The sequence below is a fragment of the Choloepus didactylus genome, chromosome 7, assembly GCF_015220235.1.
Source record: "Choloepus didactylus isolate mChoDid1 chromosome 7, mChoDid1.pri, whole genome shotgun sequence".
NCBI lineage: Eukaryota > Metazoa > Chordata > Mammalia > Pilosa > Megalonychidae > Choloepus > Choloepus didactylus.
The window spans coordinates 32,751,408-32,777,589 of NC_051313.1; the positions used below are offsets into that span (position 1 = coordinate 32,751,408).

Consider the following 26,182-nt stretch of genomic DNA (forward strand, 5'->3'; position numbering starts at 1 on the left):
TTGTTAAATTCCAAGAGATAGCCATAAACTCATTTAGTTCCGATTCCTAAGCCATTAAGACCACATAGCATGAAATCAGTCCCAGATTGATAAAAATGAAATACTGCAAACAACTGTGGATATGTCTGTGATCTATGACAGACCTTTCTGGTCCAAAGCAAAACACAGTATTGGGCAAGTCTCATCTCATTTTCGGTTTTGCCTAACATCACAAAACCTACTTATTTCTAACATATGCAAACTGGAAATGGTAAGTATGTGAACTTAACTGTATTTTGATTTTTTAAATAGAGACTTTCAAGAAAAGTAAAAATAGGATGCTAAAAATAGGATGCTATCTCTCTGAACAGTTTATAATCTACATTGAAGCTTTTGTGTCTTAAATGTGATCCCTTTGGAAATGCAGACCTGTCCATTTCTAAAGTGGAAATACTTCTCAAACAGCTCCCTCCTGAACATTCTGCATTCTGCTTCAAAAGGGGTGCCAGAATGACCCATCTGCGGCATATCAGTGGAGTAGAAGAACACTGTCAGGGTGAGGTCCATGCTTCTAGTTCTATCACCATCTACCTAATGTTACGATTGCACATCTCCAGCACTGGTGTGTTCAGAGAGTCTGATATGTCCTCCTTGGTGAAAGAAGTGTTTTGACTATCATCGAGTATCTAGTATTGAGTGTTTCTGGCATGTGATGCTGTCCTATACTTTTCGTGGTGTTTACAGGTGAAATAGGAACCACACCATTGGCACTCGGTGAGCTTAATGAGCCCCAAGAACTCACATGAAGTGGGCAAATGAGATAGGAACATGGCACTAGTGATTATACTGACTACCTTCTTTGTGATTATTCTTGCTCCTTCTCAGCCTTGCCAGACCCCTGATGACTTCGTGGCTGCCACTTCTCCAGGACATATCTTGATTGGAGGTTTGTTTGCCATTCATGAGAAAATGCTGTCCTCAGAAAACTATCCCAGACGGCCAGAAATCCAGAAGTGTTTTGGGTGAGTAAAGCCACTAAGAAAGCATTCAGATTTCAAGATTATACTGTGGAACTAGGGCATGTATAAAGGTTTACTTGTAGTAACATCCAAATTGCTTTCATAAAATTTAAATTCGCATATACTTTTTAAGTTGTTTACAGTTAGTCTTGCAATCATTCCTTAAAAGAGAGGAATATTGTTCTTATATATATAATCAAATAACCACTGTTATACAGCTAATGAATGCTTTTCGTTATTACAGTTATTTGTATTTTGCCTTTAAAAAAATCCCTGAAGCCACTTAAGAAAACCAATGAGAAGACACTGTAGCTTATCCTTCACTACCAGCACAAATAACACATTTATATTTCTATCACCCACAAAATCTATTTTGTTTTAAATATGGATCTATTATTTAATGCTCTGCTTAAAATAGACTACGTTTAAATTTTTTCTTCTATGCTGATATTTTTGCTAACACTGTATTCATTTCATTCCTGAAGCAATCCATTTGTTTCATGATAAATTAAGATACTACCTCAACTCACATGTTCCTTCTTCCTTGATGAACACTTTGCGTTGTGAAAGCTTGGCTACAGAAAAGATATTTGGCACAATGCAAGATGGAAAATAAAACCAGGTGGATGGAGGGTTGTTACAAATGGACTTTTTTGAGGGCAGGAGATTGAAATTCTAACTTCAGTTTTGGAACAAAACAATTTTTTAAACTTATGCAAATCACTTAAACTCTTCGAATTCCAGTTTCCATTTCCCCATCTGTAAAATAAGACCCTGGATAACCTCAAAGAGTGCAGGCAACTTCTGTCACTGTAGTGATGTGATCCCCATGCTCCCATCTAACTCTAAAATTCTGATTCTATCTTGATATTTTAAATTTTAATCTTCTCTTTTCTCCTCCCTCTTTTTCTTTCTTTATCAAAAAGTATTCATAAAGCCCTCCAAGAATGCTCTCAGATAAAATGTGATCCCACATCACTCTAAGACAGATTTCTTCTTGACATTCTCCCCCAAAGTTGGACACTTGGAGCTATTGTCATCAGAATCATTGATTATCAGGAATACCAGGGAATAACCCAAAACAATTAATGAAGATTTCAGAGCACCAAATTAGCACTCAAAAAATACTGCAAATTTGGGGAAAAGATAGGCTAAAAATTAAGAATGGAAAAGACTGAAGAATCATTTGATCTCATAAAGGGCAATTATTCTGAATAAATTCCACTGAATTGAAAATCTTTTCATCTTATTGTCACTCCTCAAGAGAAATAATATTAATTCAGTATTGAACAACACCTTACTAAATGCCTACATTTCCCAGACCCTATACTAGGCACTGGGGGTGCAGAGGTGAAAACAAGCACGTCCTGGCTATCACAGAGCTTACTTGGGGGACTCTGAAATATTATAAAATTTGATTGTAAGACAATTCATTACTTTAACCTTTCTCTCTAATTTTTTTTTTCTTAAATTAAAATTGTAATGCTGATTTGCCAAACTTTATGTTTAGATGGCTCACAATGACAAATCATTTTATTCAAATAGTATTATTTAATTTATCAGAACTATTAATGAATTAAAGGGAAACTTCAGATATCAAAACCCTGAACAATAATACCCTGCTTCCTGAATTTAAAAAAACATGCATTGAACCCTTATTTTGTATTAGGAACTGTTTGTAACCCTTTGTACACAGAAGTCTATGAAATGAACTTGACAGCAAATCAATAATCAAACAACTTGATGCTCTGGAATAATCACAGATCAAGGTATAAATTGGAAAAAGTCCTCTGAATGTGGAATCAGTTGTGCCTCAGAACTAAAACAGTGCTCTCTATCAAGATGAACCCTGTGGGTTTTCATTCAGAGCCTGTTTTACCAGTAATTCCTAAGAGTCCTGTTTACCTGGTTCCTAACCAGGTTTTCTGAGTCAAAAAAGCAAATATTTTAAAGCACCTGGGGAAAGCCAGGGTACTCACTGAAGACTGCTTGGAATAGAGTCACAACCCAAGGGAGACAAAGGATCTTCATGGAGAGGGGTCAGGAAGCTACGAGAACCAGGCACACCTTAACAGAAGTGGCCCACCCTCCAACATCCTCACGCTTTGGATACCCATATTCTAGAACTGACTCATTCAACTAACACAGTAACTGAGGACATGCACCATTTTAGGCCCTGGGAACAGAAGATAACCCAAGTTATCCACTAGCTTCCTGTTTAGGAAGAGAGCATGAGTATAGATAATCATCATTTGGGGCAAATAGAGGATGTTGGTAAATCCATCCATTGGTTACTGAGGTGTTTCTCAGAGTGGAATCCATGTGTACATTCTCTGGGATAGGACACAACTCTATGAAAATTTAATACATGTTTTCATTTGGATGGTAATCTGAAAGTATTGAATATGCTGGTTCATCTGGATAGTCACTTTATAAGTGAGAATTGCAGAAGAAATGAGTCATATACAAATAATGAAGGCAGGCCAAACACTCAGGAGGCTGCTCTGTAGCAGGCAGTATGATAGACACATGGCAAGAAGCAATTTAGCTTCAGCCACCACATTAATGTTGCTAACTTGAATTTTATTGGTTGGCAATTTTGTTTGTATTTCATTTGTTAATTTGTTTTGGTTTACAGTAAAACAAGAGCTACATCTAGTTTTTCACACATTCAAGGAACATCATAATAAAAACATTTTAGTTCAAAAAAAAAAGGCAGATGCTTTGACAGCAGTAAAATGCCGAGATCTAACTATGAAAAAGGAACAAAAATTGGATGCATCCACGTAACTGCAGAACACTAAACTGAGTGTTCAAAAATCATCAAGAAAAAGTTAAATCCTGTTCCATAGACTGTTTAAGGAAACTATGGGTTCATATATTACTCTTTAGAAAGTTTTCTTTCAAAAATTATTTTTAAATGAAGTTTAGATCCTCCCAAAGGTAACTTCACATATCCAGAAATTTTCAGTTATAAGGCAGAAGTAAGATATCACCATGTCTACAAAAGAGTAATGTTCTGATTCCAGAAAATACTTGTTTCCCAGCAGCTTTGAAATATCCGTCTTTCTTCAAACTCTCGCCATGATACACAGCATTGAGATGATCAATAACTCGACACTACTACCTGGAGTCAAACTAGGGTATGAAATCTATGACACTTGTACAGAAGTCACAGTGGCAATGGCAGCCGCTTTGAGGTTTCTTTCTAAATTCAACTCCTCCAAAGAAACGGTGGAGTTTAAGTGCAACTATTCCAGCTACACGCCAAGGGTGAAGGCTGTCATAGGTGCCGGCTACTCGGAAATAACCATAGCCATCTCCAGGATGTTGAATTTAGAGCTCATGCCACAGGTAGGTTTTGTTCTACCTCCTTGTGTGGGTTTTGATCATATTCATTATTATGGAAGGATCAGGGTAACTTTGGGAAATTAATTAAGGAGTTACTTTTACTTTAACCTTTCTTTCTCATCAAAGAAAGAAAGTGCCCTATCAGGAATAGCATAATGAGAAAAGTACTAGATGAGTAGTCACCCCTCAATCTTTCAAGTCTAGTTTCTGATGGTTTTCGGCATGATTTGAATAAGATGCAAACCTCTGAGGCCCCAACTGCCTTGTGTCCAAAAGAGTATCAGTTGGGGACTCTGAAGAAAGTGAGGGGTATGGGGGTATGGTGGCCAAGGACAGCCTCTCAAGGAAGTGACATTTAGCCCCTTGAGGAGGTGACACTTGAATGAAAAGGGGCAGTCAAGGGAAGAAGGGAAAATGGAGGAGAGAGTCTAGGCAGAGAAGTGACAAGTGCAAAGTTTGGAATGTCCAAAGAATAGCAAAAAGGTCAATTATGTCTAAGCTCAGTTTGAGGAGAAAAGAGTATATAGTAAGAGATACATTCATAGAGAAAGGCAAGGGCTGGGTCATACAGCATCTTGTAAGCCAGGGTACGGTTTAAATTTTGTTTGGAGTGTGATGGTGAGAGTTTTAGCAGAGACTGTAGAGCTGCTTCTCTCTGCAATGCAAGCCTATAAGCAGGAAGGGCTCTGGAAAACCCAAGTAGAAATTAGAGAGCCCATACACAAAGTTCCTGCACATTACTCAAAGTCAAGCAAGTCCCCTTGGCTTTTATTTAGAGGCCACTTACCTTTGTATCACACCACTCTGTTACTCCTTAGGTCACTGTTTTCCAAGCTCATGGAAGGTTAGAAAAAAAAGATTTATAATCAGATTACCAAGAAAGGACCACTGATAATCTGATGACAGTGAGCAAATAGGAAAAAATATAACATGATAAATATACATGGGAATTCAAAATACATACTGTTCTGGAGCTAAGTAAACAAATACATACATCTGTAAAAGACCCAGAAAAAAATGTAACATAATAAATGTATGTGAGAATTCAAAATATATACTGTTCTGAAGCTACAGTACATAAATGTATATACCCAAAAAAGATCCTAGAAGTTCCATTATATTATAGCCAAGTAAAGCCTATAATGAAAACTCAGTTATAAAGAAATGTTAAAATTATGTTTAATGGTTTCATTTAAGAAGGCAAGCAGATAAGAAAGTTATTTTTTAAAAGAATGTAAGCTATATATAGGCAAAGATAATATTTACTGTAGAGTTATTTTTAATAACAAAAATGAGGAACAGCTAGAAGTGCAGTAAGAGACAAGCTTAAGAGATAATTGTGATGACTACAGTGTGTCACAAAAAAATACTTATGACATAAATTTAAATGAATTTTATTCTAAAATTATAATTATTTAAAATGAATGTATGCTCAAAGATTGGAAGAAAACAAGAGATAATGAAAATAGTCAATATATTAGAATGGTGGCATTGGGGGTGATTTTCTTTATTGTTTTATGTCTACACAGTTCTTATAGGCAAAAGGCACATGAGCAATAATATGTCTTATATCAAAACAAATGAAGAGATTGTATGGTATGTGAATTTTTCTCGCTGAAACTGCTTTTAAAAAAAAAAGTGGGAAGGGAGCCACCCAATCATTTCAGAGATAAGATTTTGATTCAAAATTTCTGGACTATGTACACTGCTAGCTAAGTGATAAGTAAGAAAAGTAGATGTATTTCATGATGGTTAACTCACATATATATGTAATTTCCATGATAAACAACATGGAAAGTAAGGCAACCCTCCACAAGTAACTGATTTCACAGAAGCCCAAACAGTCTGATTCCAAAGTCTTTCCACCATACCATCTGGCTGCTATAAAATATAGTAAAAAATCACTGGGTGCTGACTGAGCAAGTGACATGGTGCTATTACAGCTATGGAAGGCAATAATTCTACCTAGAATAAAACCACCAAATCTATAAATCAAGCAAAAGTTTGCACACATTAGGTCTCCCAAAATTCTGATGCTTATTAGATTAGAACAAGGGTCAGCAAATTACAGCCTTTGGGCTAAATGTGGATCTCAAGCTCTAGAACAAAGAATGGTTTATTTCATGTTTGAAGGGTTGTAAAAACTACGTGGAATATATGACAGAGTATATGTGACCCACAAAGCCTAAAATATTTTCTGTCTGGCCCTCTACAGGAGAAGTTTGCAGAGCCCTTTACTAGATGATTATTTAACTAGATGATTTCTTTTACCTAGAATAAAATTACCAAAGTTGCAAATTAGACAAAATTTTGAACATTTTGGGTGTCCCCAAATATATTTTCCCTGTTTGACTAGCTGCATTTTTTCTAAGTACTTAGATAACATCCACTATTGGCCCTGGCCTGAGATGTAAGATAGATATAGATGGATATGGTGGTGTAGATGGAGATGTAAGGTACAGCCTGAACCCTAAAGGTGCTCATGCTGTATGGAATATGACGTGATTAGAGATCAAAAAATTTAAACCCATCATCAGGTGTTAAGTATCACAATTGAAGCTAGTTGTAAAGTGGGTATTAATTGAAGGGAAAGGATGGGAAGGACCAAAGAATTTAGAGAAAGTTTTTGGAGACTTACAGAAATCAAAGAGAGGAACACCTGTGGTGAACAGCTGCTTGAACTCATCAACACCATGGCTAAAAGATTCTGTCAATTTCCAGGTTAGTTATGAATCAACTGCAGAAATCCTGAGTGACAAAATTCGCTTTCCTTCATTTTTACGGACTGTGCCCAGTGACTTCTATCAAACTAAAGCAATGGCCCATCTGATACAGAAATCTGGTTGGAACTGGATTGGCGTCATAACCACGGATGACGACTATGGACGATTGGCTCTCAACACTTTTGCAGTTCAGGCTGCAGCAAATAATGTGTGCATAGCCTTCAGAGAGGTTCTCCCAGCCTTCCTCTCAGATAATACCATCCAAGTCAGGATCAATCAGACACTTGAGAAAATCATTGCAGAAGCCCAAGTTAATGTCATTGTGGTATTTCTGAGGCAATTCCATGTTTTCAATCTCTTCAATAAAGCCACTGAAAGGAATATAAGTAAGATCTGGATTGCTAGTGATAACTGGTCAACTGCCACAAAGATTATCACGATTCCTAATGTTAAAAGCATTGGCAAAGTTGTGGGGTTTACCTTTAGAAGAGGGAATATGTCCTCTTTCCATTCCTTTCTTCAAAATCTCCATATGTTGCCCAATGAGAATAACAAACCCTTAAAAGAATATGCCATGCTCTTGTCTGCCTGTGCAGATGTCAAAGACAGTGACCTGAGTCAGTGCATTTCCAACCATTCTCAGGGGACTTTGGTCTACAATGGTGTAGAAAGGAACTTCTCCCTGAGAAATGACTTCTTGTGGGACTATACTGAGCCAGGACTCGTTCACAGTATCCAACTTGCAGTGTTTGCCCTTGGTTATGCCATTCGAGATCTTTGCCAAGCTCGAGACTGTCAGAACCCCAACGCCTTTCAACCATGGGAGGTACTAACTCACCCAGCTAAAAAAACTCCCCTACCATCATTTCCCCCATTTCTTCCCCTTCCTTAAGTTGCAATAGATTTATATTACCAGCTCTTAATCTTCTCTCTTGTATAAGTAGACATCTTCAGTGTTTATTAACTTGCATTTCTATCACAGCTCTTTGTTCTTGTGTATAACAGACAGCCGTGTCATTTTACTTTCAACTCCTCCACTGAGCCACCATAGTTATGTTTTTTTATTTTCTCAGCTGATCCTGTTGCTGGTTCCATTTTCCTTGCATTTATGGATTTGTATCAGATCTTGCTGTTTTTCAATGCTTCCTATAAGTTATCTCTTTTATTGCTTTTAAATACAGAAGTTAGACCAGGCAAATCTAATGGTGCTTTTTATTACTAATAATTATTATGGATGAAAAAATTAAAGCTAGGAAGTACTAGAAATATGACTCCATGCCCACTGCTTGTCACCGTGCCGCTTGGGGGTTAGTGGTCCCCAAATCTCCAGTTGTGATTCTTTTATTTAGGGTGGTCTCCCTAGGATTCCAGCCTTCTTCCAAAGGATGCAAAGGAATTTTTTTGGTCAATCATAGCAGTGCACATGATATCCCGGTTTAATTGAACCACCAATTGCATGTAAAAGAAGTCTTTCCCTTTATTCTCTTTGAATAGTCTATAGAAACTCAAATTAAAGCTAAATGTGGCCCTATTTAGTGAAAATTTTCTTTGTGTTTTCTTAATGCCCATGAATAAGGCATTTAAATTAAACTGCTTTTTTAAATGGTGATAGATTTTATTCATTAGAGACAAAAAAATTTCTACAATGTGTATTCAAAGACAAATGTGTATGTCTTGAATCAGAATCATCTTCCAAACATGTATTTGAAATTTGTAAGAGAAAAAAAGGTAAAAGAGAATAAGACTCAACTCTTCCAAATGTAAGTGGCCATCCAGAGCAGGTTATTTCTACTTTTTTACTTTTTATTTTAAATACCTGCAAGCACAAACTCCAAGGTTTGAGATAACCAGCTTATATTTAGGTGGATCATGAAATGGTAAAACAATTGTAGGCCAAAAATCTGATGAAGAGGTAAGACTAGAGATTAGGATCATTTTGTAATTAAAACTCTTTTAGAAAATATGTATTTCCACATCTAATGTTTTTAAGATGCTTGTTTAAAAGCATACCTTTTGCAGTGTAAAACTTTATTGGGGCATTGTTATAAGCTGTAAATTAACTTTTTTAGGGTGCCACTCTTCACTACCCTACAAGTTCAGCCAGACATTTTCTAATACATTTCAGTAGATTGCACCGAGTGCATTACAGAAAAACACTTTCCATTTTAAAAAGTAGACCATCATGGTGGAATTTTAAGAATGAGACCTGGAAAAAGAAGAAGGAGAGAAAGAGACAACCATAGACATGGAGGGGATAGAGAAATAACATAAAGAGACTCATAAGTAAAGAGAGAAACAAATAACAAGACAGAAAATTTCCTTTACCCCCTTAAGGATCTGGGGAAGTGTATTAAGTCAGGAATAAGTGTGAAACATTCTGAGGAAAAGGTTTGAGACAGTATAATCTAAGAAGAGTTCTGTAAAATGTTTTATTTAAACACCAGAAGCCTGGGGTCAGTCTCTATGCCCCTGAGAGTCTGTTTATTTAGATACAAACAGAAACAGATTGGAAAGGGGGAGTAGGGGTGACTTGCTCTTTTGATCACAATGTGAGTGCCAGATCCAGTCAGATAAATAATGCAAACAAATTGTCTTTTTTACAAAGAGATCTCCCTAGACATTAAATTAAAAGACCAGCAACCTTTAAGGCCTCTGATCAAAGGTACACTACGGAGGATTGTTTTGTCCCCTGGAAAAATTCAGCAATATTTAAATGATATTTTCTGAGTGCATTCTTAGATTCAAATAATTTTAAAGGACTTTGTTTTCCCAAGGCTTGAGGATAATACTTAGGTTCTCTATTAGAGTGATTTGTGAGCAGTATTCAGAGACAGGGCAGTCATGCTTGTTTTACTTCAACAGATTTTTAATGTTTCTCAGATGTGCATGATGATATAACTTCCTTATTGTCACTGGTGATTTGTGTTTCTTTTTTTTTCCCTTCACTTCTCGTTATATATGAGATAGTAAGAATGTCAAACTTGTTTTCATACACTTCCTTACAAATATTTGTTGGGTATCATAATATTCCAGGCACTGTGTTGAGTGCTACAAGATAGTAAGGAGAACAGGACAGAATTTCCACCCGGAGTCCTCTGCCTACTGGCGTACAAATCAAACAATAAAGGAGTCAGTTACAGTGCAGACTGGTGCATTACAGCGCTTCATATAAATACAAGATGGCAGCTTGTGTTAAAAGCACATTGCTGAGGCAGCTATTCTATAATTAGCAGTTCAGGGAACATTTTCCCAAAATCATGATGTCTATGATGAATACAATAAATGGATAGGAGTTAGCCAGGACAGAAATTCTAGAGCAAAGTCCCAGAGGGGAGAGGAAACATGGCATCCTCAGGGAACAGAAAATAGGGTCATAGGACAGGAGCCACATGGAAGCTGCAGGCAAATGAGCCTGGAAGGGTTTCTGAAGGATGCATTATGTGGGCCTTGCCAACCTGAGACACCTCAAACAGTATGTGCAGCAATCGTGTTAGAATAAAGATGCTGATTCAGTAGTCCTGGGTTGGGGCATGAGGGTCTGCATTTCTAAAAAACTCCAAGGCAATACTGGTCCTGCTGAACAGGAACAGTCCTTTAAATAGGAAGGTTGTAACCTATGTTCAGAAGGTTGGACTTGATAGATGAATGGGGAGCCAATTAAAGATATTTTAAGCAGGAAAATGATGTTTTCTATTTCAGAAATAAAATTCAGACCATAGGGTAAATTGATTAGAGGACTCAAGACTCAGAGGGAGAAAGACCAATTTGGTACTACAGACATAAAATAAGGACGCCTTGTGCGTGACAATAAAGATGGAGAGTGGGCGAGTGTGTACATGGATATTTGGAGGAGGAATGAAGAGTATTTGGAGGCAGATTGGATGTAAAAATGATGACAGACAGCAGAAAAGATATTGCAAATGATTGGGCGACTGGTGCCATTTATTGAGATGGAAACAGATAAAAGTGGAGGTCTTGTAGAGAGAAAAAATAAGCATTCCATTTTGAATGTGTTGAATTTGAAACCTTACGAGACATCGAAGTGTAGCAATCTAATAGGTGGTTGAATATTAGCCCAAAAGTCAGGAGAGATACATGCTACGATGGGAGTGATTTTGGAGCAGTAAGGATAATTATAACTAATAATTTTTAAGGTCTACTGTACTGAACACTGACATTCATCACCCCTAATGTTTATAATATTATGGTAAATCCACAGGACTCATTCCATCCTAAAGAACTTGCAAGGGGAAGTGCTGCTGATGAGCCAGACTTACAGGAGTTTAGATAGAGGGGACATGGGAGTAAGGGTGTGCTCCATAGTTGCTCATGTAATTAGCAGTGAAGCTGCCCCAGATGTGGTCCAGTGTGCTTTCTGCTACACCATGGGAAACTTCACGAAAGAAAAGACATGAGCTGGACACTAGGACAGAGATGTAATCATGCTGTCTCTGCTAATCCCTAGTTCACTGATATAGATAGCTCTTTTCTCAAGCACAGCTCACTTGTGAGAATACATTGCCCATCAGGGCAGTTAGGGAAATGGAAATCAACATCAACCATAACAGCTGAACTGGCATGGCCTCCTGGCTTTGTGTTCTTAAAGACAGGACATTACCACACGAAGGCACACTGTATAATAATGGAAACGCAAATCCTACTCTCTTACCTTTGTAGCATCAAACGTATAATGAATTTCAGGGTTTCTACAAAAAGGTAATAAATAATTGGTAGAAAAGTCACTTAATAGCTTAATAACAGAAGTGTTAATGTCAAAATTTTACCTTAATCCAGAGCAAATGTTCTATCATATTTAGTGAGTAATGACTGCACTGTTTTATTTGCCTCCCCACCCTCTTTCCTGTAAGAACAAGCACAGAATTGCTCTAGTTTATTTACATTATTCAATGTTATCATTATTTACAGAACGTGTAGGTGTCAGAACTTTAGCCTATAAAACCTAATTAAATGCAGGAAAAAACAGGTGGAAATTGTAGTTCAAACAGAAGAGTGGAAGAGGATATGCTCCATAGAGAACTGAGTTACTGGGGCTTACATATGTTTATTGCTTAAGGAAGGAACAGAAGAAAAACCAATACACAGGTAGAAGTGTGAACATTGAAGGTAGGCCCTTACTTACTCTTTTTTCTTCATTCCCTCCTTCTTTTTTTCTTCCAGGCAATTTCTAGAAAAAGGTTTTGTTGGTTAATTCCACCATGTTAGATCTCATACTAGCTTCTTTCAAGTGATGCTAATTAATTTACATTCATTAGAAGGATTAAGTATCTGTGGAGACTTGTAATAAAATCAATACATCTACTTACAGATTTTGTTAAGAGACATTCAGTCATTGCTGGGACTATTATAGCTAATATATTTACCTTAAAATATAACTTGATTTTCTTATATTCTAGTCACAAGAAGAATTGAAGGAAAGAAATAGTCATAAAAGATTAACTGAGAAGAAAGCCAAGTAGAATGATTTTTACCTCATTCCATATATTTTTGTACCCCACAAAAGCCACATAGAATCATGGATTTAGATTATCAGTGGGTCCAATGGATCCAGAAAAGGTACAGACAAAGCCATGGTTATATATAAAGTTAATGGCAGAGACAGAATTGAAACCTGTTTTCCTACCTCCTAGTCCAGTGTTTCACTGCAGCACAAGTTCAATACGGCTGCCTCATTTGTCAGGAAAACATATTCTGTCCTAGCTGTATTGCACACAAGTTCTCACTGTACAAACTGGGTAAAGAGACAAGTAATTTCCCATTACATTTCTTACCGCTCAAGTTAAAAAAAAATTATGAATTAAATTAGAAATAGAATTTAGAAAAAGTCACGTTACTATGCACTCATTGAAACAGACTTGAGAAATGTTAGAGAGAATAGGTCCACACCTACCAAATGAATGACAAAGTATGAACTTAAAGGCTCTCCAGTCACCTAACTCCCACCCGCTAAACTTCTCTGGTGGGGATGTTCCTCAGAACACACCCCGGGAGCAGGATGCTTTTGTTAACTGGGCTGTCTTCCAGATTTCTAGTCTGTCTCCTTTGCCTTCTTTTGGAGATATACAACTGCGGGCTTGGATCTCCCACTCAAACCAGCCCAAAGACCTGGGCCAGCTGTAACCCTAGAAGGAAGGAAGAATTTCCTGCCTTCTATAGCTCCAGAAGAGTAATCATTGGAAATTATTTTAGAGTCAGAAAGAAAAAAACTGAAGAATTATTGAATTAATATGTTGTTAGATGCAATGGAAAGAACACAGAATGAAAGTCAGGATATGTATCCTCAGGTCATTCCTTGTACCCCTTGCTACCCTCATCTAAAAAAAAGAGGAAATGATCCCTACTTCAACCTGCATCACTGAGTTGTTATGATATAAAAGGAAATTACACATTCGAGTCTTAACGAATCATAAATGAATGTTGATAGACTCAAAATGCTTTTATTTACTTGCATAATGTCCCTACTAGTTAGTAATAATAATACCTTAATCTGTGCCAGATACTGGGCTAAATTCTTTACATGCATATTTACATTTAATCCTTACAATAATTTTATAAGGGAGGTCCTACCAGCCTCATTATACAGATGAGGAAGACAACCAGAGCCTAGAAAGAAATCGAACTGTCAAGATCACACCACTAATGAGAGATAGAGCCAGGTGTCTGTCCCAGAAGGCACTTTCTGAAATGCTGCAACAAGGATAAATACAGATGCTTAGATTTCAAGATCATAAACTGGAGAAATTGCCATCAGTATAAATCAACTTGCTTTCTCAAATTCACATAGCAAGACTGGCAGAAATGAGGCTGGAACCCAGGAAGAACCATTCTGAAATCGTTGCCAGGTGATTAAGAATCTTTCTTAACTGGTTAGCATACCCATTGGTCCAGAATGCCTTTTTTTCCCTTATTTTTAAGTGATATTCCTTGTAAGACTATTTTAAATAGGGTGATGGGTACACTTAAAATGTTCATGTGAAACATTTGTTTCTGATTTTATTTTTGATAGTTACTTCATGTACTGAAAAATGTGACATTCTCTAATGGAAGGAACTCATTTCATTTTGATGCTCATGGGGACATGAATACTGGATACGATGTTCTGCTCTGGAAGGAGATCAATGGCCACATGACTATCACCAAGATGGCAGACTATGACCTACAGAATGATGTCTTCATCTTCACAGGCCAAGAAACAAAAAAGGAGTTCAGAAATCTTAAGGTAATGTTGTTGTGGGCTGCTTTGTAGCATTCAAATCAACTGGTCCCTCAACTGCAAAAGTCCTTGACCCCACCTGCACCTGCAGTGATCCACCTATCTGTTCATTGTCCCCACCTTCCCTCCTTACATTCCATTGTCGACCTTGAATAACCTTGTACACACCTTCAATTCCCTTGTCTCTCTATCTCTCTTCATCCTGCTCATTTGACCAAAACACAATCCTGATTAAGTTCAACTCTTTGCCTAATCAATGTAGCACTCATGAAGCTGAACGTGGATGAAAAAGAAAAACCTCACTGACTGGACTCACTTTAATCTGGGATCTCTAACCGCAAGTGGGTTTTTAAGGTTGCTGAGTAATCGATTGCTCTGGCCCATTAACACGTCCACCTTCCTAGGAGACTAGTTAGATTTTCCCTTCTGACTGCAGTGCATCCTCCCCATCCTCACTTCCAGTTGACCCCACTTTCGATTTCACTAAAAAGGCGAAAACAATCAGAACTCCCAAGATGCCCCACCACCACACCTGTGCCCACATCCCTGCCTTCCATCTGGCACTCGGGATGGACTGCCTGTGCTTCTAGCCAAGATCAGTTCCTGCACTTAATTTCTGGATCCCAACCCCTTTCACTGACTCAAAGATATTGCTCCAGCAATTCATTCTCTCCTGCATCCTCCATTATCCTCTCTTCTGCATTATTCACATCATGATACAAATATGCTATAATGACACCCATCTTTAAAAAGAAAAAAAAAAAACTACATTGATTCCCCTACTTCATCCTCCATATACTTCCAATTCTTCTAGTTCTCTTTACAGCAAAACTCCTTGAGAAAGTTGAATATATTCACTGGCACCAATTTCTCTCCTGTCATACTCTTTCAAACCCTCTCCAATCAGGATACAATTCATCAAAATTGTTCCTGTCATTTCATCCATATTAATAAATCCAAAGATCATCTAAGCAGCTAATTATTCTCCCCTCCAAGAAATGCTTTCTTTACTTGCTTCCATGATACTCCCTTGATTTCCTTCCTATGCCTCTAGCCACTACTTCTCAGTCTCTTTTACTTGTTCCTTGTCATTCCCACTACTTCTAAATATTGGTGTACCCAGGGCTCAGAACTGCTCTTCTTTTCTGCTAAACTTTTCCTTATTGATCTCATCCAGACTTATGTCTGTAAATGTCCTATATGCTGATGACTCCCAGATTTTTTCTCCCAAGTTCCAACCCAAATAATTAAGCAATTGCCTAACTGGCATCTCTACCTGGATGCCTTATATGCACCTTATCTTAGTATTTCTATAATTGAACTCCTGATGTGTTCTCCCAAACCTACCCTATCTCTGTAAATAACTCCCTTCTCCTAGTAGCTCACTCAAAAACTCTGTAGGATTCTTGTCTCCTCTCTTTCTGTCACCTTCCACATCCAATCGCAGCCACACTTGCAAAGTGTGTCTAGAATCTGAACACGTTTTACCACCTATTCCACTGCTGCCACCCTCTGGAAGATCAGCAATCTGTCATCCAGATTATGATAATAGGCTTCTAATTGCTCTCTGCTTCCATTCTTTACCCCTTCAACCTGTTGTCAATACAGCAGCCAGATTAATCATGTAAAATATAGTACTCTGCTCAGAACCCTCCTATGGCATCTTGTTTCCTTCAGGGTAAAAGCCAATGTCTTTAGAAGATCTTTAACCCTACATGATCTGCCCTCAATATCTCTCTACCATGTCTCTTACTAACCCCCTAACCTCCCTTACCGTTGCCCCTCCTACAACCCAACAGGACTCTCGCTGTTCCATATATGCCATGCCTCCTCTTAGCTCTAAGCTTCTGCCCCTGCTGTTTCCTCTGCCTGTGACAATCTTCCCTGATGTCCATGTGACTCCATTTCTCACTTCTTTTCAGTCTGAACTTCTCCCCAACCTAGCACATACATTGTACTGTCTTTATTTTTCTCCTTAACATTGATCACTCTCTAGCTTTCTTTACATTTTGCTTATTTTTATTTGGTTACTGTTACCTTCCAACTAGAACTTAAGGTCTTTGAGAACAAAGATTTTTTCATTTCCCTCCTTGCTGTACTTCCAACAACTAGAACAGCACCTGGCACATAGTAGACACTCAGCAAATATTTGTTGAATGAAAGAATGAATATACTGATGTTGTAAATCGCTATCCTTAATCAAATTTTCCCTGTCAGAATTTTCAGTAGAGCCAAATACTTTTTCCTTGGAAAATAGAAATTTAGCTTTTCTTCTGTGTTCTCAAACTTTCATTGTGTCCTTCATTCTCACAACTACCTTGTGAGCCCAGCACGATGCTAAACACTTTAACTTACACTGGACCTTTCGAATCATGCCATGACTTATTTTCTCATTGAATACAGAGAAGATTCTCTATTATTTTTTCAGGAAGAGCCATTATTTTAATTGTTACCTGGCCTTATCTCCAGACTCTATAGAGAAGGCAACCCCAGGAAGGGAGGTGATAGAATGAAAAATAACTGAGTGGAGCTTTTAGTGACTAATGGAAGGGTCTGACCTCCATGAAAAGAGGGGCAAGTTCCCCTTTATAATGGAAACACCTATAAATATCTCAAGAATGTAGTGGAAGCCAAAAATATCTGAGATCAATTAGGTCAAATTTTGAGAACTGCTTGTCATTCTGCAGGCTAGTTACGGTATTGGCATTTCTGATAAATCACCAAAACTCATAGTCCAAAATGTCAGATAATCCTACATCTATTGATATCCCCAAATTATAATACTAAACTTTAGAATATGTTTGCTGTCTCTTGATGTGGGGGGAGGTAGGAGGAGAGAAGGAGTGGTGTTGCTGGAAAAGAAGTTTGCACATTTATCCACCTAATGATGACTCTCTTTATCTAAAAGCTAAATCTTTTTGTCTTCTGGGCACCTTCCAGGAGAGTGATTATTTCAGATTAAAATTTTGCCCTGGGGAATCCACAAGGCAAATATCCTGCCTCCTGAAAACCCAGGTGACAGTTGTGTTGAGAAGAAAGCAAGTGATTATGGACACAGGACCACTGAAGTTTGGCTGCTTTTCTCTGCCAGCAAAATCATTTTCATCTTCCATCAACAAATCAGATTAGCTTAGTGGTTTTACTGTGTTCCAGTCAAACCAATAGCAGTTCAAAGAGTCTTGAGAAAGCCTCATTTAACCATTCTGCTTTAGCTTCCCAAGTATAAGAGTGAAATGATGGCACTAATTTACTTCACAAGATATGCCATGAGGAAAGGATTATGAATGAAAATAATAACATAACTGAAGCACAAAGAATTATAAGCTAGATAGGAAGTATTGGGTTCCATAAAAATAGAATGTTCCTGCATGTGATTCACATTGTGACATGCAGAATTATAATCTAAATCTTCAGAATGATTTAAATATTATTAATATCTTTAGGGTTACCTTTTTAACTTCCATTCTAATAGTTTTAAATTCAAAATGTTCTGTTGTTTTGTTTTATAAGATTAGACTAGACATGATCCTTGGACTTGGACCTTTACACAACATGAGTAATAACTTTCTTCTACAGAATAAAAGCCCAATAGTTTACTATTTTCTTATATAGTTGACCTCTTTACACAGCATGGAATTGGAAATTTTCAGGCCGTCATCTCTTTCCTTAGTTCCACAGCTACACATTTCTTCTTCTGCTAAGAACTTTTTGAAAGAGCTAATTATTTCCATAATTTGTTCACAGAAATTGTTAATTTGACAAAAACTGTGTTTTTCCAAAGATGAATCCTCCATCTGAAACATTTTATGTTTTCTAAGCTTGTTCACCTTCCTCAGGATGGCAAAAAAATTCCATTATGTGTTGAAAATATTGTTTAGTGAACATATCTTTATATTAAGTCAAAAATAGGATAATACTTTTAAAAAATTTATTTGCAATTTCTTTCCACTTTTACTATAGCAAATTCAATCTAAATGCTCCAAGGAATGCAGGCCTGGACAAATGAAGAAAACTACAAGGAGTCAACATACCTGCTGCTATGAATGTGTGAACTGTCCTGAAAATCACTACAGTAATCAGACAGGTAGTTAAAGTCACTATAACACAGACTGCAATACACCGGAACCACTTCTCTTGGGCTGATTTAAAAAACAAAAACATAAATCCTATTTTTGTCCCATGCTTCTACTAGATTAAATTCTGGGCGATTTCATTTTTTCTTGAAATCTGATACATTATACAATAGACACACAACCAATAAATAATAGAGATATAAATGTAACTTCACTTCCAAGGGAAGATGGCATCCCCTCACCTATACTTCCTTTCCAGCAAACCTTAAAACAATGCAAGTACTGTCCATTTTTGTCTTTGTATTTGCCTACAGACATGTATGACTTGTAATTGGGGCAAAAGACATATAAATAAGTAAGTGCTGAATTAATTAAACTGAGTAAAATAGAATCCCAGAGGTACCTGGAGTTAAGAAACGGGTGTGGGATCTCATCATTCCTACCAAAAGGCAAAGTTAAATCTTAAAAGACACAACCTTCTGAGAGGCAAGAGGACCACTGACAGAGAGGAGGTGCTAATAACTGATTGTTTGCCAACCCTATCTTTAACAGTTTTACAAGATCAGAGCAAAACGCACAAACTAGAGAACAAGAGTGTGGTCAGCAGCCTTAGAAGCCCTGAAGGAGCTATCAGCACTTTCCCTGGAGTTAAACCTACCTTAAAAGCATCATACTCCCTTGTTTATTGCAGTACTTCTATTCATCTTCCACAAAAGCTGAAAAACCCAGAGCTGGAATAGCCCCCAAATGGTTATTCTCCTTTCTGTTGGCTTCAAGGGTGAAAATGTATTCCAATGTAAATATTCCAATATTCACTTTCTGTCATTATCTGACAAAAATGTCATTTATCTCAACCTGACATGCATTGCGCTGCCTAACTAATTAGATATTTGGGGAAAAAGTCAATTTCAAGCAATATGATCTCTTAACAACCGTCTGCCACGTGGTATCAATAAAAACACCAAGAGATAAATGTAGCATTTATTTCCCAAAAACATGTACAAATGTCTTTCAAAATCCAATCTGTTTATCTTTTTATTACGAGGGCAAGTTGCTTTCAGGAACAAGTATAAAAAACTGAGGACACTTTGGATGAAAATCAAATTAGGATAATCTGAAAGGACATCATCTCCTATTCTCTTCTCCACATCTCCAGCACCAACCATAGCTCTAATACATAGAAAAGGCTAATAAATGTTCACTGAAGGACTGAAATAGCAGACACTAGCAGTCACTGCTCAAAGGGACAACAGGAAGTGGCCAAAGCAGAGGCAGGAATTCTTTCTGACTTCTGAAATCCTCAGTTCTCCTTTAAGACTCTAACTAATTGGATGAGAAGAATCCCCTCATTGCTGAGGGTAAGCTCCTTTGCTGATTGTAGATGCAATCAGCCATAGATAAATCAACTGACTACACATGCAAATCCATCTACAAAATACCTTCATAGTAACGATCAGGCCAGTGCTTGCTTGACCAAGTAACTGGACACCATAACCTAGCCAAGTTGACATATGAAATTAACCACCACAATTAACTTGTTCAAGATGACAGGAACAATAAGTGGTAGTGCCAGAAAAAGATATAGAGACATGTCTGATTCCAAAGCCCTTACTCTTAACAGAGCCCCTGAACTGCAAACTACAACAGTGAGTTGATAAATGGCTAAGTATCGATCCTGAGTATATTAATTCCTAATGACTAACAGTCCAGTTTTTTTCTTTCTCTTTCTTTCTCTTTCCCTCTCCCACTTCCCCCACCTTTGCCCCTTCTCCCTCACCTTCTTTGAGTTCTGTGCATGTTTCATTTTAACATACAACCAATGTGACAATTATCTATATTGGTTTTCTAGTCAGGACCAGATAACTACCTAGAAGGAGCCTCATTTATAGTAGTGTGAACTACAGGTGTCTCTAGTTTAAATGTTGACAATGTAATTGACTCTCCTCTGTCTTTTAGATATGGATCACTGCCTTTTATGCAACAACAAAACCCACTGGTCCCCTGTAGGGAGCAGCATGTGCTTTGAAAAGGAAGTGGAGTATCTCAACTGGAATGACCCCTTGGCTATCCTGCTCTTGGCCCTTTCCCTAGTGGGAATCATGTTCGTTTTGGCCATTGGCATTATATTTACAAGAAACCTGAACACCCCCGTTGTAAAATCATCGGGGGGACTGGCAGTCTGCTATGTGATCCTCCTCTGTCACTTACTCAACTTTGTTAGCACGGGCTTTTTCATTGAAGAACCACAAGACTTCACATGTAAAACCAGGCAGATGCTGTTTGGTGTGAGCTTTACTCTTTGCATCTCCTGCATTCTGATGAAGTCCCTGAAAATTTTGCTAGCCTTCAGCTTCGATCCTAAGTTGCAGATCTTCCTGAAGTGCCTCTATAAACCAATCCCCATTATCTTCATATGTACAAGTATCCAGGTTGTCATTTGCACACTCTGGTTAATATTTGCAGCACCAGCTGTGGGGGAGAATGTCTCCTTGCCCAGAGTCGTCATCTTGGAATGCGAGGAGGGATCCATCATTGCATTCGGCAGCATGCTGGGCTATATCGCCATCCTGGCCTTCATCTGCTTCATATTTGCCTTCAAAGGCAGGAAATTACCTGAGAATTACAATGAAGCCAAATTCATCACCTTTGGCATGCTCATTTACTTCATAGCTTGGATCACATTCATTCCTGTCTATGCTACCACGTTTGGCAAATACCTGCCAGCAGTGGAGATAATCGTCATTTTAATATCTAATTATGGGATCCTGTGTTGCACATTCTTCCCCAAGTGTTATATTATTCTTTGTAAGCAAGAGACCAACACAAAATCTGCCTTTCTCAAGATGATTTATAGTTACTCTTCCCATAGTGCAGACAGCCTCGCCGTGAGTCATGTTTCACTGGACTCTACAAACAGCAACATCATAATGACCAACCAAGACTCCTGTGGCAAATCTGCAGCCTCGAAGAAAAGCAAGGACCTTCAGGGACAAGCATTTTCACACATATACCAACAAAATGCTACCAGTGTATGTAAAACTTGGCCTCGGAAAAGAATTTCAAGCATATGAATGAGCCCCTTAGGAGCTGCCAGGTTCCCAGATAAAATGTTTCTAGGGTCTTTACTTTTAAGATGTTCATGTATTTTCCCAGTAAATATATCCTATGTGCTTCTTCACTGCCACTCTTTTCACCAAATTTTGGTTGAACATTCACTCTGTCCAACCTCTGTTTAACAAAAAAAAAAAAAAAAATAGAAATTCACAAGAAACTCCCTCATTCCCAACCACCTCTGCCTGCCTCCGTCTTTACCTTCTTCCTCTTAGGTTCACAGCTAAAGGTGTCTCTTGTATTGAAGGTTAGTCCATATATATTATCTTTACTCCACTCTTTACCAACTTTTCTCAAACCTCTTTGCATGGATTCTCCTTCTCTCTTGGGCATCTTTACTCTCCACTGTTCATTTCAGTTTGACAAGCCTTAAAGCAATTACCATGTGCCAGGTAGTATATAAAATATGAAGGTTCAAGGAGGAACAAGACAATTCCAAGTATCAAGGAGCTCAAAATCCAGGGGCGGACAATCATGTGTAGAAATTTTCAATTCAGTGTGGGAAATTCTGTGATGGTAATGTACATAGGACACTACAATATTATAGTGAAGTGGAACATAATCACCCTGGGGGGACGGGTTGGAGGGGATGGGAGGGTTTAAGACAAGGCTAAGTGAAGGCTACGATGGTCAGGGGCTGTGGGAGGCTGAATATTGGCCACCAGTGGTATCCAGACCCTAATTCCTGGAACCTGCAAATATTACTTCTATGGCAAAAGAGACTTTGCAGATGCAATTAAATTAAGGATTGAGATAGGGAGATTATCCAGGAATATCCAGGTGGGCCCTAAATGGAATCATGAGTGTCTTTATAAGAGGTAGGCAGAAGGAGACATGACACAGAAAAGAAGACAAAGCAACACTGAAGCAAGATGCCACTCTGCCTGTTTTGAATTTTGAGGAGGACTCCACAAGCCAAGGAATATGAGAAATGCAGCTCCAGAAACTAGAAATGGCAAGGACATGGATTCTCTCCTAGAGCCTCCAGAGGGAACACAGACCTGCTGACATCCTGACTTTAGCCCAGTGAAACTTCTTTCACTTTTGCACTCTAGCACTGTAAGAAAATAAATGTGGTTGTTTTAAGTCACTGAGTTTGTGGTAATTTGTTACAACAGTCATAGGAAACTAATACAGATGAAGTCCTGAAAGGTAAATAGGAGTTAGACATCAAAGGAAATAAAGAAAGGTGTTCCAGATAAAGGGAAAAAGTGGGAGCAGCAGCACAAAGTGTGAAGAGAAGGTGTGTTCAGAAAACTAAAGAAGAGTCCCCTTTGGGAGGTAGAGGTTAGGTCCTGAATGAATACCACAGACTGGAGTTCCGTGCTGAGGAGCGTAGGTACAGTGGGCAGTGGGTGCCATCAAAGTGTCTGGCTTACGGTCCTATTTTAGAAAGATCACTCTGATGCAGCATGGAAGATGGAGTCCAGTTAAGAGAGGATTAGGATCTGCACCTGGGAAGAGGAAGAAGGATATAGATACGTATGCAAGGTGGTAATTTATTTGAGGTCCTTGGTAAAGGATGCTCTAGGCTTCTGATTTGTTTCATTGAGAGATTATGAAATAAGGAAAAGCTGGTTTAGAATAGAAGGTGGAATATTGAATTTGAGGTGCCTGGGGTAATTCCAAGGAGATATGCCAAGTGTCCAATGGATAGAAGACTCTGAGCTTGGAGGATAGGGCAGGGCTACTGTACGGATTTTGAAGCCATGTTCACATTGCTTCTGCCCTTATAAAACAGATAAACATATGAAGTAGCTTTCTCTTCAGTCTTGACTTTCTCATTAGCTACCACTCACTTTCTTCCTCCTTTTACAACTGAATGTGTGAAGGAATAGTGTCATTATTTCCTTGTAGCTCATTAGTTCTGAGTGCATTGCGTTCTGGCTTCTAGTTTCAATGCTTTGCTGAAGTAACTCACGGAAAAGTTACCTGTGACCTATTTCGGTCAAATTTGATGATAATTTTTAAGTGTCTGTCTGCCTTGAATCTTTAATGGCATTTGTGCTCTAATCTCTTCAACCTGAAACTGCCCTTCTTGGGTTCCTTCCATGATTTTTAAAGACTTAAGAATTCTTCAGTCTGATGCAAATGCTGTCCTAGATTCTACGCTGACATCCTCGACCATGCAGATGTCGGTTCCTTTGCTGGCTTTTCTTCTTCTACTTGACTCTTTAATGTGGGCAGTTTCCATGCCATTGTCTGATTCACCCTTATCCACCTTTAATTCTTCACCTGTCTTTTAGTTTCTAACTCCTCCATTTTCCCAAAACCTTGCCACTGATAGCCATTCCCGTCATCAGTTCCTTACTCCCATCCTTCAGTGCCTGGGTTCATCTCTCTGCCTGGATGTCCTCTCCACCTCTTTTCTCCTAGAACACTCTAATCCACAGCAGCTCCTCTTTCTTGAAGCCTTCCTTTCTGCTGCTGATATAATCCCTATTACCCTTTATTCCATTTGCTTCCTTTTATCTTAATTTAGTCAACTAACATTTATTGAGAGGCTACTAAGTACCAGTTATAATTCCATGCACAAGGGATGTAAGAAAGAGAAAAGAAAGACAAGTTCTCTGCTCTTAAGGAGTTTACATTCTAGCATTTTCACCAGTTTACAATGAGCAAGCAATTCTATTTTAGTGACAGCTCTCGCAACTGCTCTTTCCTCTCCACTGCCACTATTATAATCCCAAATTAGGCTCTTACCAATTCATACCTTCACTGTTTGAAAGATTCCAAAGTAGTTATCCACCGATCCTTCCCTGAATTCCCATTCTAATACCTAAAGTGCATCATCACAGATCAATCTTTTTCAAGTTATTTCCAGTACCACCACTTTCCTTTTCAGAAAATTTAACAACCTGCCATTGCCTTCAGAATTAAGTTCAATTTCCTTACCTTACTAATCAAGACATTCCACAGTCTTACCTCACATGGACTAAAACATTAAAAAACAAACAAACAAACAAAAACGCAAGACATTAATCCTAGTTTAACCTCTTAGCCTAACTTTATTCCTATAAAAGATGGTGATAATAGTTCGCAAAAATTGTTAAGGGGGTAAAATATTATGATGTATATGAAAGTGTTAAGAAATTACAGCTCGGTTTGTGACTTCACCGACTCATTGCTCTGTTGATATGAAAACAGTTTCTCCTATTGACATGAGAGCAAAGCTGGAGGAAAACTTCCAGGTCCTTAAGTGTGGTGACACAAAACAAAAATCCCAGCACGGTTGTTTCATAAGAAAATATTGTTTTGTGAGATTGTTGGTTTCACTGTAATTACATAGCTTTCAACAATTATTTCAGAGAGGAAAAAATGTTACTAAATGAAGGAAATTAAGTTCTAAATTCCTATAAAGTCAAAATTAAATCCTTACCATCATGAAAACAAACAAGTAAGAAAATGACTCTTTTATTTTTCACTTTTCTTTTAACTTTTGAGTCTCTTAAATTCAGTTGGGTATAAGCTGAATTATTTTTACTCTTTTTGTGGAGTAAAGGGTTTCCCATCTCTTTTATTTTAAGTACAATACATAATAAATATTATAAGGAATTAGGAAAATAAAAATAAGCAAAAAGAACATGTGAAAAAGTATTTGTAACTAAACTAGAATCCTCCTTTGTATAAGCATTTCAACTCTTTGCAGAATATCTTGTTAAAGTCCAAATCATTATTTAGGCAAAAACTTCACCATTGTCAAGATAAACTGATTTAAGGGGGGAAAAGCATTTAGAATTCAGTGTAAGACTAACTCATATAGTTATCCCCTTACCCTTCCCACAGAGATACACGTAATAAAATATTTTATTGCTAAAATGGGGGATGGGGAGATAATACACAATGCTCCATAGCCTTTATTGGGAAGATGAAATCAGAAGTTGATGGCCCCCATGAGGAGCCTTCCAAGCCATGAGTGTCAATAGTAAGGTCCAAGTATAATTGTTATCAGTGTGCTCTAGGTTTTGTACAAGGGCAGCCCAAAATTAGTATTCAGTAAATGTTGAATGAATAATTTTAATGTTCTCATGACGATTCTTGAAATGTTGGTCAGTACAGTAACTCAATGACTTTCTCCCAATCCTACCTTCTGATGTTAGGGTCCTCATTGCTCTTTAATTACCTTTAAATGAAATCTTCAGATGGGTCCCTAATGCCAAAGTCAGCAAACTAAGACTTCCTGAAAGTTAGAGTAGAAAAATGTAATTGCACAATCCTCAGAACTACGGGTAAAGGAGGATAGTGAATATGCCAATTTGAATGTATTGTGTCCCCCAAAACACCATGTTCTTTGATGCAATCTTGTGGCCACAGCCATGTTAGTGTTGATTAGGTTGGAATCCTTTGATTGTTTCCATGGAGATGTGTTTCAATCAACTGAGAATGAAATGTTTGATTGGATAATTTCCATGGAGATATGGACTCTGCCCATTCAGGGTGAGTCTTGATTTAATCACTGGAATCCTATAAAAGAGCTCATAAACAGAAAGACCTCAGAACAGCTGAGAGGGACATTTTGGGAGCAGCTCAGATAGACATTTTGGAAATGGCCACTGAAAGCAGACTTTTGCTGACACTTTGGAGATGCTAGCCCAGTGTTTGCTCCAGAGAAGCTAAGAGAGGACAAAATGCCCCAAGAGCAACATTTTGAAGAATGCATAGGAACTGAGAGAGGAGCTGGAACACAACCCAGGA

The 26,182-nt window shown here is 38.0% G+C and overlaps 1 protein-coding gene across 3 annotated transcripts; it reads left to right on the forward strand.

The window, feature by feature from the left end:
- Positions 1-807: 807 nt before the first annotated feature.
- On the forward strand, positions 808-21,447 carry GPRC6A (G protein-coupled receptor class C group 6 member A). Of its 3 annotated transcripts, none has more exons than XM_037844383.1 (6): positions 808-1,001; positions 4,049-4,352; positions 7,071-7,898; positions 14,097-14,309; positions 18,264-18,387; positions 20,333-21,447. In XM_037844383.1, exons 1-6 carry the CDS (start codon positions 808-810, stop codon positions 21,445-21,447), a joined length of 2,778 nt encoding a protein of 925 aa, XP_037700311.1. The 3 variants fall into 3 exon arrangements, with proteins under 3 accessions (XP_037700311.1, XP_037700313.1, XP_037700312.1); XM_037844385.1 differs by having other exon boundaries at positions 7,071-7,382; XM_037844384.1 differs by lacking the exon at positions 14,097-14,309.
- Positions 21,448-26,182: the final 4,735 nt, after the last annotated feature.